Source organism: Larus michahellis, chromosome 9 (genome assembly GCF_964199755.1).
Source record: "Larus michahellis chromosome 9, bLarMic1.1, whole genome shotgun sequence".
In the NCBI taxonomy this organism is placed as follows: domain Eukaryota; kingdom Metazoa; phylum Chordata; class Aves; order Charadriiformes; family Laridae; genus Larus; species Larus michahellis.
The window spans coordinates 46,764,662-46,777,474 of NC_133904.1; the positions used below are offsets into that span (position 1 = coordinate 46,764,662).

At 56.3% G+C, this 12,813-nt stretch overlaps 1 protein-coding gene across 5 annotated transcripts in view; it reads left to right on the forward strand.

Moving 5' to 3' along the window:
• Window positions 1-12,813, forward strand: part of STARD8 (StAR related lipid transfer domain containing 8) — an 87,619-nt gene that overhangs the window by 21,064 nt on the left and 53,742 nt on the right. For 4 of the 5 annotated variants that reach the window (XM_074600253.1, XM_074600254.1, XM_074600257.1 and 1 more), the window contains one exon: window positions 1,803-1,836. In XM_074600253.1, coding sequence (XP_074456354.1) covers window positions 1,803-1,836 — 34 coding nt within the window. Of the gene's footprint in view, window positions 1-1,802; window positions 1,837-12,459; window positions 12,481-12,813 lie in introns of those variants that run through there. The other variant, XM_074600262.1, reaches the window with a different exon arrangement.

Sequence of the window (12,813 nt, forward strand, 5' to 3'; positions counted from 1 at the left end):
GCAGGGCTCTGTCCATGGGATTAAAGCTTTCTAGGTTAAATGAAGTGGAGCTGTGGCTGGTGGAAGATTTCATGGGGAAAAGAAAGTATTAGGGCCAGGATACAATGGCAGGGGAGAGGAAGGTCCCCAAAGCTGCCTTAGCACAAGGACCGGCTTTCCCTGCCCTTGCTATGGCCGGGGAGAGCAGCCTTAGCTCATCCCCTGCCAGACCTTGCCCCGCTCCGTGGGTATCGACTGCGTGTGTTGGCTGCACGGCTGATGTTTGCAGAGCTTGTGATAACAGACGTGATAGGGCGATCATCTCCCTGTCCAAACATTTTCGGCTCTGATGCTCTCCAGTTGCCCACACGCTGCCAGAGGGGGGCTCGGGCGCCTGCGCGGGCTCTGCCGGGGGAGCACAGAGCCCAGCACGCAGCTCTCGGGCGGGCGCTGGTGCCAGAAGCCCGGCAGCGGGGAGATGGTTAAGCCCATCTCCCCCCCGGGTCATCCCCAGCCCCGCTGTCCCGGCAGGAAGAGGGGTCCCGGGTGGCCCGTGGGAAAGGCCGGCTCAGCAGCGCTCTGCATTCCTGCAGCGATCCCTGCTGCCCTGCCGGCACCTCTGGCCCCGCTCCGTGGGGGCTGCGGTTGCGCTGGAGGGGGCTCGTCTGTGCCTGGAGAGGGGCCTGGGGAGAGGCCTGGGCTCTGCTCCCACCGGACTGCTCCTGCTTCTCCATCTCCTTGCAAATCGCCATCATCTCCCTCGTGCCGGCACGGCTCTGCTGTCTTTAAATCCCATGTCCCTTGGCTTTGTCCCCGCAGAAGTCCAGACCCAGGCGAGGGACAGCCCCTGTGCATGGTGCTGGTGGCCCCTTCCCCACCCCGGGTGCTGAGCCCATGGAGAGGTTTGGGGAGCGAGAGCCCAGCCTGCTTTCAGCTTTTTCTTTTTTTTTTTTTCTTTTTTTTTCCTTTCTTTATTGTTGGCTTTCCGTGCCTGCAGACACCATTGTACGCTCTGCTCCCAGACCTGCTAATGCGATTAAAACATGGACAACTCCACTGCCATCTGTGCGGCCGCACGGGTACCAAGGGACGTGTTTGGGGACACTTCAGCCCGGTGCCTCCTCCACCGGAGCGAGAGTCTGCCCCACCGAGGCTTCCCCAGTGCCGCCCAGAGCCAGACCCGGCTCCAGCACGGGGGCGGACCCGGGTGTGATGCAGAGTGTGCGGGTGGCTCACGGGTGTCACCCGCGGCACCGCGGCTCAGAGCAGAGCACCGTGGTCTGCACGCTCGGGGGAACAGACCGCATCCTCCGAAACCTCTGTTTTGATCCCTTGCCATGGATCCGACATCCCTTGCCTGCCTACCTGTCCTCTCTCCCACAATTTTGCAGCATCCCTTTCAAGCTGTCAGGCAGAAAGGTCCATTTCTCCATCCCTCCCGCTCTCCCCAGCTCCCTCACCTGCCCCAGGGATGCAGAGGCCCTGGTCCCGGCTGCTGCTCCTCCTCTGATGGCTTCCAGCAGGCACGAAGCCACGGTGGTGGGCACATGTTGGGCACACCGCCTTTGCCCAGTGCTCTGGGCCATGTTTGGCAAGGATGTTTTAAAGCCAGTGGGTCTGATGGCCTTGGGCCAAGCCTTTGCTAGGGCTCTGCATGTCCTCAGAGATGGAGCAGGCACTGCTGGTCCCAGCTCCTCCCCTGGAGAGAGGAGGCTGGAGTGGGGACCGAGCCCAAATACGAGTAGTGGGAGGCCATGGATGTACAAATCAAAAAGATTAAAAAAATGATTTATGTTCTTTTTTTTCTTTTCTTTTTTCCACAGTGTTTCACATTGCTAGAAGATAAAAAAGATGCAGGTAAGCCGTGACAATGTTTTCCGGGGCGGGAATACTGCGGCTGTGGGGTGGGCAGGGGTTATGAGATGAGGAGTGCCGTCCCCTTGCTGGGCTTCTGGTTTCTTCTGCCAGCAGTATGAGTTTTCCCACAAACTGTTATTTTTCAAAGGGGCAGCAAAGGCAGCTGGTGTGAGGCAGTGCCGGCTAGGGCACCCAAGGGTGCAGGAGGGACCCCCCAAGACGTGCCCAGTCCCTCCTTCGCCCCATCCTTTCCCCACCGCGGCTGCAAATGTAGCTTGGCCGTGTGTTGCGCTAATCACCAGTCAGTGCCATGAAATCCCGGCTGCTGTGTGTGCGGAGAGGCCCCGCGGAGCGGAGCGGGTCTCCTCGCCGGCGTGTGTGTGCTGTGCCGACACCGTCAGCCCTTCAACCAGGGCAGCCAAGCCCGGCAGCCGCTCGGCTGCTTTCCCGTTCCTTTCCAGCTCCCCTCTTCTTTGTTGCAAACAACTTTGTGCTCCACAGATAAGCTCATTAGGAGCTCCAAGGCATTGAGACTGCCGGGCTGTAAGAAGGAGGGTCTCCCCCCGGCCTGGAGCCCCCTCAGCGTTGTGTGATTGAGATGTCTCACCGGTGACAGCCAGGCAGGAGGGAATGGCAGCGCAGCTCCCGGCTGATCCGTGGTTGTTGTGAATGTGTCCGCGGGTTGCTTCTGCCCTAACCGTCCCTCTGCAAAGCTGGGGGGAGAGGTTGGGGGTCAGGCCCACCCTGCCAGGGGGGGTTCGTGGGTGCTGGGGAGGCTGGAGGCTGGTGGAGGTCTGCAGGAGGAGGAGGTGAAAGAGGTGGAGGAGGAGGAGGAGGAGGAGGAGGTGGTGGTGTGTCCCTGTGAGGCTGGATCAAGGATGGGGACAGGAGCTTGGGGGCTCCTGGATGGGGCACAGCCAGCTGCATGTTTTAAGAAGACGGCAGGGCCCCGCTGCCAGACTTGTGTGAAACGGCATTGCTGGTCCCGGCTGATGCTTTGATGGCTGTGGAGAAAGGCTCCGGATCTCGCTTTGTCCTTGTGCTCGACCCCGCAGAAACAGCCCCGCTGCCAAGCGTGTCCCAGCTGGTGGGCAAGACGGGGAGAGGTCCTGCATTTTTTAATTTCACTGGTCGGTGTCATGGAGGCTCTTTGCTCCGTGACACCTCCAGCAGTAAACTGGCCAGCTTGTGCCACTAGCTTGTGGCGGAGGGACCCTGGATCGCTCCTCGGCCCCGTGTCAGCCCCTCTGCTTTCGGCACAGAGCTCAAAACCGGCCCCGCAGATGGTGGCTCTCAAAGAGCCGCGAAGGCGGGGAGGAGCGGTGCTGCCGGCCGGAGCCTCGGCGCGGTGAAAAGGGAAACGCCGCCTTGCAGGGAACCCATGGGATGTGCCCAGGGATCTCCAAGCAGTTGCCCTAACTGGAGGGCAACGACCCAGCCTCTTGTTTTTCATCCATGTAAGGGTCAGGTGAGCTCCGAGCCCAGCTGGTGCAGGAGCCCAGGAGCCCAGGAAAACTCTGGGAAACAAAAAGTGCTGTGTGAAGGGAGCTCCAGAGGTCATCCTGGGCGGTCTCTCTTGTCCTTTTGCGGGAGAGATTAACAACATCAACACCAAGACCTTGTTAAAAAGGGGTAGAGAGCTCTGTGCAAGGGAAGGGGCAGGGAAGACTCCTGCAGATCACATCCACGGCTGGATTTTTGGGGGAATTATGTTTATAGGGTTTTTTCCCCTTGGCTAAAACTACCTGTAAAATCCAAGTCTCTCTTGGTAAAGGCTCAGCTGCATTCACAGCAATCCCAGCCCGCTCCTTCCTGGCCACGTGTCCGAGTCCCAGCCCTGACGGTCTCCATGCTGCTGGAGGGATGCTCGGCCACCTCAGCGTCATGCTCATGTAGGGGTCTGAGGGCAGGAGGAGCAGGAGCCCTCACATACGTGAGCAGCTGAGCGGTTTTACACCAAAGGATTTGTCACCTGTGATTGGAGGCGTGGACTGGAGCCGTAGCGGGCTACTCAGCCTCACCGCAATCTGCAGCAGCATCTGGCCCCCCAGCGTGAAGCCCGGTGGAGCGTGGTCGAAGCTTCCCTTTTCATGGGAATTACACTGGACTTGGAGCAAGCCCGCCAGAGGTTCATACCCTCTGCTGTCACTTGCTCTCCTCTTGGCTGCCCATCCCCAGAAGAGGCTCTGACAAATGGGGGTCACTTAAGGAAACACTCAGTGTTCTCAGGAGAGACCATTCCCTTCCCTGGCGATCTTCTAACCCCTTTGGGGCAGGCACCAAGAAGACCTCAGCTCTCGAGACAACGGCACGAGGCAGGGTTGAGTTGGTTCTGCTGTACAAAGCCGCTGCTGCTCCCCTCTCTCATTAAAATAGCTGGGTCTGCCGTGCGCAGCTCCCTCAGGAGTAATGCTGGAAGACCCCTCGGATTTCACCCGCCTTCTTGGAGGCAACGTCTCAGCAGGAGCACACACGGGGACTCCGTCTCCTCCCGGCAGCATCCCCCTCCTGCTGCAACCCCGCTGCGGACACAGTGCCGCACCGAGCCGTCCCGCTGGAGCAGTCCCAGCCGGGGCCGGGTTTCCATGGATTTCCTAACCCTCCGCTTCCCCTCTGACATTCATTTCCCATGTATTGTTCTGGACAAAGCAGAAAGGAAAGGCTCGCACACCGGCCGTGCACGCCAAAACTGCATCCTCCGAATAAATCCCTGCCGAGAGCAGCATCAGCCCTCTGCCAAAAGTAGGATGGGGATGTCATTTGTCATTTGCCCTGCAAATGTCATTAAGCCGTGGCCTCCTCTAACTGCCAGGGGACAGGGACTGAGCTGACGGCTTCCTTCAGTGCAGCCAGGCAACGGTGATATTATACAGTATTTCAAAAGTGGGCTTCTGCGACTGTACGTGGTGAAATAATAGAGAAAAGAAACACAGGGGACTCGGCTGAACTTTTGCCCCTGCGTGAAATAATAAGGTTTGTATTTACCCAGCATCTGGATCTCCGAAAATAACCCGCTAAATTTAGCTTGTTGTTGATACGTTGTCACAGCTGAGTTATTCTTTTTCTCTCTATACATGAAAAATCTCCTCTGTTCGTTCTCTTGGTTTGTAGCCCGAGCACGAGCCCTTCGTTCCTCGCCTGGCGTGTGCCTGCACGTTTGGTGCCCTGTTTTTCGGGGGAGAAAAGGGGGATTGGGATCTGGTTTTCTGTCATTGCTTGAATAGGCTGAAAGAGAGAGAGGGGGGCGGGGGGGCTGGCAGGGTGGCTGCTGCGGGGGTGCGGGGACCAGCACCCCGGGGCTGCGCTCTGGCCGCAGCATCCATGCAAGGGAGAGGACCTTGAAGGCAGGGGGTGGGATGGTGGATGTGGCTGCGGGGACCCGTTTCTGGGGACTTCTGCAAGTGCCGGAGAAATCGCTGCCTGATACGTGGTGGAAAATGCGGTCACGGGTCTGGATCCCGGTCGAAGAGGTAGGAAGTCAAAAAGCTGAAGTGAATGTGATTATTAGTGGGCTTGGTGTGACATGTGATGAAAGGGATTCTCCGTTGCTTCTTCCTCTTCCCTGCCCGCCCACGGGGTCAGTCTCGGGCTCGGCTGGTGAATCACGCTGAAACGCTGACCTCCATCCCTGAGTAACCTCAGGTCCCCCGGGAGCAGCCCCCGTCCCAGAGACCCGTGGGTGCTGGCCTGGGAGCAGCAGCACCCAACCCGCGCTTGGGCGAGCTCTGCCACACTTTTGGGTATTTTCCATGAAGGAAGAGAACCGTTTCTCAAACGTTCTCATTTTCCTTCTGTTACAGCCTCTGTGACCCTACTGTAGGCACTCTCCTGCCACTGGGAATCGATCCCCCCAGCTAGTGTCAAAATGCTTTGTGATTAGTTCTCGGTACTGAAAACTTTTTTAAAAAAAATTTAAAGGAATATTTCCCAAACAAGAATTTACGCGTGAAAAATCACCCTTCCAGGGCAGCTTGAGAGCAAACAGTTTGTGCTTCTTTCCGTCAGGTGTTTTCTCGGGAGCGGGGCACAGCATCTCCTCAGGCTCCAGACACCATCTCCAGCGTTTCCTTTTCAGCCTCCTGGGTGAAGCCTTGAGGTGATTTTTGAACCGCGGAGCTCTTTGATACGTATTTATCCATATTGGTTTAATTTCCCCTGGGAGGCAGGCTGGCGCTAAAGCCCCTGGGCAGAGCTGAGGCTGTGACATTCCCCCCCGTCCCCCGCGGGTCTCCGCCTGGGGATATTTACAGGGAGGTGCCTTCCGCACAGTTTCGATAAAACACATTTCTCAGAGCTGTGCTGGGCGTATTAATCCACGAAGCCATGTATATAATTACATCCTTGGTTAATTAACAGGCACCTCCACGGCAAGTGATCCGTCCGTGCAAGGAACTCCTGTTAATCTCTTGACCTACCGAAATTTTAAACACTTTTGGTTTGTTGTCTTGTCACCTCTTTATTATTTTGTCAAAAAATTTGAAGGCTGATGGATCACCCCCCACCTTTCCCACCCTTTCCCCCCGCCCCGAGGGACGGGCAGGCTGCGGAGCGCTCCTGCCGCCGTGACTGGCTCCCGAGAAACAAGGCGAAAACGTGAAATGAGGGAAAAAAAAAAAAAAAACAAAACTTCAAAAGAAAATCAAAACTGACTTGGCCACACTTCAGTTTTTCCAATACATGATGGTGGGGAAACTATTTGTCAGAGGCGTGAGGCCCCTCCGGCCCATGAAATGAAGCCATTTCTTGTCTTTGTTCCCTTTTTGCCTATAAAATTTTCTGTGACTCTGAAAGGCAGCAACTGCTGGAGTCGCTGATCCCCATCCCCCAGCTCAGCTCCTTCTGGGGCTTTAATTTCAGGGTCTGGAAGTTTTTCTGTTTCCTGTAGCTAACAAAATGCAGATTCTCCCCTTGTAACAGCAGGATCCTATCACGAATTGGGTGATTTTCTTTGAAGGGCAGAAAGGAAGAGCCTTGGCTAGAGAGAGGGTTTTTCCTCGTGCCAGCTGGGCTGCGGGGCGCTTGGGAAGTGCAGAAAAGAAGCTGGGAAAAGGCCCCCTTTGGCCGCCTTGTGCCCAGTATGTCGCCAAGTTTGTCCCACGGCAGCGAGAAGTGATGGAGACAGACTGGAAAGAAATTGCGGGCAAGAAAGTACGTTTATATCTGCAGCCTCTGGGTAGTTTGCCCGAGGCCAAAAGGATGGCGAGGGAAGTTTCGAGTGTGGTTACTTCCCTGAAGTTATAATGAGAAAACACATTGAAAACTAACAGAAAGGTTTGTCTGTACAATGGTTTTTCTTTGACATGTCAGCGGCATTAAAGATGCAAAGAGAGGTAACGTTTTCCCGTGTCTGGAATGATCCATCTGTAATTCTGGAGAGAACTTTGCTGTAAACGGAGGAGGCTCCGGGCGGTGCAAGCAAACACGGCCTTTGTGGGTGCTTTGTAATACTCCTGTGGTTTTCTTTTCAAAGCGTGAGAGGTCAGATGGGGGAAAAAAAAAATAATGTGTGAGGTGTTTGCAGGCCAGTCTGATCATGTCAATTCCTTCTTTTCTTCATGAAGAGCCTCTCAATCTTGCCTGAAATGTCCGCAGCGCTTGGAATCCCAACCCGCCCTCGGGAGGGCAGGCAGGGAGCGAGGGCGTTCCCGGGTACGCTGATGCTGTGTGGGACCAGACCGCTGCTGACTCAGTTTTAGGTGGATGGAGCTGAAATGTGGAACGGGCGAGTCACCATCGCATCGACCTTGACACCTGAAAACAGCCCCCCCCCCGGCTCCTCTTCCTCCTCTTCCTCACTGCTCCGCATCTCAGCCCGTGGGATGGGGAGGGGGGGGACCAGCCTCACTGTCTGCTGGGGCGGGGGGGGTCAGCCCAGCCTGGTCCAGGGCTACGGGGGGTGCCTGAGGAAACAGCGTTTGCTGCACATAGTGATGGGAAGGACTGAGATGGGGCTGCCGGTGGAAGGTGGGCTTCACGAGAGTCAGCGCAGGTGGGATGCAAAAGTCGGAGTGGGGCCTGAGAAGGTGGGCCAAGAGGGGCCGGGGGTTTTGCTTTCCTCTTGATCTAAAATAGTGCGAATTTGGTGGTGTTCTGGCCCGGTGTCTCTGCTGCCCGCTCCGTCTGAGCAGGCTGATAAGGGCGTTTCTGGTACGGCAGGAGGGACAGATCGCGTCTGCTGAAACCTGCAGCGGTGGTGAGGTTCAATGTGTTTATAATGGCTCGTAAGAGTGCTTGTCTCAGGTAGAGCCTTCATCCTTGTCGCTTTAATATTGCAGGTACTAACCCTGCTCTGTTCGCCAGCTCCGCACTAGGGTCTGTATTTCGGTGTGTTCGGGGTGTGACAGAGCAGGGACGTCCCCATGCTACTGCAGCCCCTGGCCTCTCTCTTTGCTCCTGAAAACGCTGGGGTGAAATGAATATTCTGGGAGCGATGGAGGGCAGGGAGCATCATTTCGAGCCCATCTCCTGCTGGATGAGGAGCTGGGGGTCCCAAAGCCAAGTGATGTCTGTCCCGAGTAGATCACCTGCCTGAGAGACCATCAGGAAAAAAGAACCTCATGCTTTTCATCAAAAAAAAGGCATTATTTTGTATTTGATAGTGTCTTAACGATGCTTGTATCAGTCTCGGTATTAAGAATGTTAAAATGCTTAAGGAATTTTTCTTCATTTGGAACTCCGGTCCTAAAACTGGTTTGACGTGTCCGTTAAAGACAGCTGTGGTAATGGTGTGTGGATAACAATCCTGAAAGCGATTTATTTTGGGTTGTGTGAAAGAGGAACCACCGTGGCTCGGCTTCTCGGTCAGCTGTGACGCTCAGTGAAGAATTACATCTCGTACCTGCCCAGAGACTCGTTCCTCCTGCTGTTAAACGATCCCTTTGGGAACGGCCCAAAATGCACTGGGTGGACACGAGTTATTCCTCAGGGATGGGGAGGTCAGCTTAGTTTGTTGTAGGTGAGGGGAAAATGGAGTTTTCCAGAGTTCCCACTGCCAGACCCCGTGCTGGTGACATTGCCCACCCGGTTGCTGGCGTGCTGGGGTGAGTTGTAGCCAGGGGCTGCCAGCCCAACGGGGTAGGGGACAGGGGGGCGGAAGGTTTTTTGGGACAATATGCACAAGAGCTGGGAGCAGAGCTGCAAATCCCCTCCAGAGGGTCCGTAGTTGCTCCCAGGAGCAAGCTGAGCCAGTAAGATCCCCAAGAGATTAATCAGCATCTTATCTTTTTTCACTTGTCCTGATAAACCCTGTACGTGCTTCCCAAGGCTTAGACTTGCAAACCACCACCGTTATCTCTGGGACAACAAACCATTCCGGTTCGTTGCACCCCCCTGTAGCAGACCTGCAGTAGTTAGCATCGTTTGTGACCCCCTGATGGCAAACACAATGCCATCTCCTCTGCCAGGCTGCTCTTCTATCTGCCTCCTGGGGCAAAGTCCATGTGTGGACTGGGGGACCTGGTTCTTCACCATCCCCTTGGTGGTACCGTTTGCATGGAGGGGGGGGGACCTGCAGCAGTAATTCCCCCTCGATGAAACGTGAAGAGGCTCCGGCGTGGGTGGGTGAGGCAGAAACAATCGGGGTAATTGAGCTGGTCGCTGCTTCTCATTGCGCACCAACGTGTTTACCTTCCAGGAGCTGGAGGCTTTTTGCTCTGGTTCAGCAGTGGCCACATAATCCGGATTCCTCAGCTAAATTCCTGCTGTTTCTTTGAGATCTGTGGCTGCTGTTTTAATTGCCTAGAGCTGTGGGCCAGACACAGGACCCTTGTTGCACAAAATCAGCTCCCATGAATGATGCTGTTGTGCGTATGTCTCTGAGTTTCTCTTTTCCTCACTCTCGCCCTCCTCCCTTGGAAGCTGGGGAATTCAGTATTGGTGAAATCCTGCCTGCTGGACTCGTGCAGCTGGCGGCACCGGCTCCATCTGCCATTTTGTGTGTGCCAGTTAACTTCTTTCCCCCAGTTTTCCTCTCGTAAACGAGGATATTGAAGCCATCCTCATCCTCTTGGCCGGAGCCAGCTTGCTCCCTTGGCGCTGGTGCTGACCCTGTGCCAAGACCGGTGCTGGAGCATCCCCGCGGTGCCAGAGGCGTCCTAGGAGAGGCCAGGGCTGGCTCTTGGCCCCTTCCTCCTCCTTGGCTTCCCGCTGTTGAGCCTGACCTCCTCGCAGGAGGGGTGCAGTGAGGGTGGGCTGGGGTCAGGGTGGATGGGGTGAAGGCGGTTGCTGGGTTATCTGTGCTGCAGAGCCGTCCTGAAGTGGGCATGAGAGGAGGAGCAGGCAGCTCCTCTCCCGCTTGCCGTTATAGAATCCTGGAATGGTTTGGGTTGGAAGGGACCTTAAAGATCATACAGTCCCACCCCCCTGCCCTGGGCAGGGACACCTCCCACCAGCCCAGGTTGCTCCAAGCCCCGTCCGACCTGGCCTTGAACCCCTCCAGGGATGGGGCAGCCACAGCTTCTCTGGGCAGCCTGGGCCAGGGGCTCACCACCCTCACAGCAAAGAATTTCTTCCTAATATCTAATCTGAATCTACCTTCCTTCAGTTTAAAGCCGTTACCCCTCATCCCATCACTACACTCCCTGATCCAGAATCCCTCCCTGTCCTTCCTATAGGCCCCCTTTAGGTTCTGGAAGGGGCTCTAAGGTCTCCCCGGAGCCTTCTCTTCTCCAGGCTGAACCCCCCCAGCTCTCTCAGCCTGTCCCCACAGCAGAGGGGCTCCAGCCCTCTGAGCATCTTCGTGGCCTCCTCTGGCCCCGCTCCAACAGGTCCATGTCCTTCTGATGTTGAGGGCCCCAGAGCTGGACGCAGTACTCCCAGTGGGGTCTCCCCAGAGCGGAGCAGAGGGGTGGAATCACCTCCCTCCACCTGCTGGCAATACTTCTTTTGATGCAGCCCAGGATGCGGTTGGCTCTCTGGGCTGCAAGCTCATGTTGCTGGCTCATGTTGAGCTTCTCATCCACCAGGGTCTTGAGCAGGATACTCAATGCCAAATTGAGTTTATGGGTATCCTTCTTTATGAATAACACCCCGGTACCCTGCACACATCCATGTAAGGGCACAAACCCACCTGCGCTGCTGCAGCGAGACCCCCCAGCAGGACCCGCTGGGTGGGGGGGGTGTTGCCGCTTGCAGGTGTGTGGGGGAAAGCTCTGCTGGGCTTGGGGCTCCTCGTGGGGGTTTTACTGGGGACCCGGAGGTCTCAAGGGCTGCGGTGGCAGCAGTGTGGGTGGCTGCTTTTATAGCTGGGTATTGAGAAAAGCGAACAAGCGTTCCGCATTGGGTGGCTGGAGGGAGAAATAAATCGGGCAGCCCAAGGTGGGAGAGGGCGGCAAGAGCAGGCTGGGCGCAGCTCTGACACGGGGTTAGACCTGGATGAAGATGGTTCACGTGAAAATGTCACGGGCTTCTCCTGCTCTTCATCCGTGGCAGTGGAAAACCATGAAACGGGAATAACACTTGCATCAGCAGAGGAAGAGTCCCCCGAGCATGTGCTTGTGAATAGATTTACCCCAGAACACCCACTTCTGGTTTGTTCCTTTCTGTGGTCGGTTTTTATTTATACACCTAAAAGAAAAGTTAACATTTTTGGTTTTGCCTCCTGTTTACGTTGGTTGTTGGAAAAAGAGAAGCAGATAATGGCCATCTCGGGGCTGCTCAGGATGTGTTTGTTCGCTGTGGGGGCGTGGGTTTTCCTTTCGCGGTGGGTGGTCAGCTGGAGAAAAGATGCTTTTCCTATGGATCCATGTGATATTTTTTTTTTTCCCAGCTTTAAGTCGTTTTGCTTGCTTTGCTCTGACTTTTCCAGGCTGTTTTCATTTGGCCGGGGGGGGGTGTTGCGTGCCGTGGCCAGCAGAGGGCGCCCGTTCCTACTCCGCTGCCGTGGTTGGGGCGGGGGGGTGGTGGTGTGGGGGGGTCACGCGTGGGGGATGCGCTGCCGGTGGCCGGGGCGGTGCGGGGGCTTTGGGTGCCTTATGGCAAATGGCTGGTGAATTTTACAGAAAACTGCCAGTGACGGACCCGCCTGTCCATCTCCCCATTTCCCCCCACCCGGGGGCTAATCCCTCAGAGGGGTCGCAGGTCTGATGGGACCCGATCAGAGGCTGCAGCAGAACAGAGAGGGGGGACGCCTTTGCCTCTTCAAGCTCCTATCAGCTGAGCCTGGCTTTCCTTCTGGAGCCTAGGGAAGCCCCTCGGGGGTGGAAGCATCCCCTTGCCCCCCCCAGGCTCGACGAGATACGACACGGGTGTCCGCGTGCCCTTTACATCTGGAGGTGCTCTGTCCTGGGGTGCTGGGGAGTGTTTAATCCGGGGAACTGCGCATCCAGCCCAAATAATCGGTCTTTTTCAGCGTCAGTGCTGTCTGAGCTCCCCAGCCCCGGCAGAGGTGTTCAGCGTGTGTCCCTCAGCGTGATGTATCCCTCAAAAAGCGCCTTCGTCCGTAGCTGCCGTGTGGCCCGGCCAATTTTCCCTCTGGCCCTCGTCCAGAGCAGGGAAGGGTTTTGAGCGCTGGCAGGCGAGGAGGCAGCGACGGGCGGCAGAAGTCAGGCTGCAGAGCGGGCAGCACGGACAGATTTACCCGAAAATGCCTTGACCTCAGGTCTGCGGCACGGGCTGGGCCGTGTCTGCACGTGCTGCTCTTTACAGGTAGGATCAGGATTTAATCCCGCTTTCCCCGGGTGCCTGTGGCTGAGATGGCTCCGCTCGCTCAGCCCTGTTTGGGTGCGTTGGGGTGAGCGCAGCTCTTCTGAGGTCCCATTTACGGTCCCCTCTAAGGACCTGGCCAAGGTTATTCCTTTGAACCCATTACCGGCGCTTTCCTGGGTTTAGGTCTGGGTGTCCCAAGCAGCCGGGTGCCCCCTACCTCCCCTGCTAGGAGGAGGAGGAGGCAGCTCCCCAGCCTGTTCAACCTTCCTGACGTTTTTTTCTAATATTCAGCCAGCCCAAAATGGTCTTTGTTGGATTTTTTTCCTATTCTTT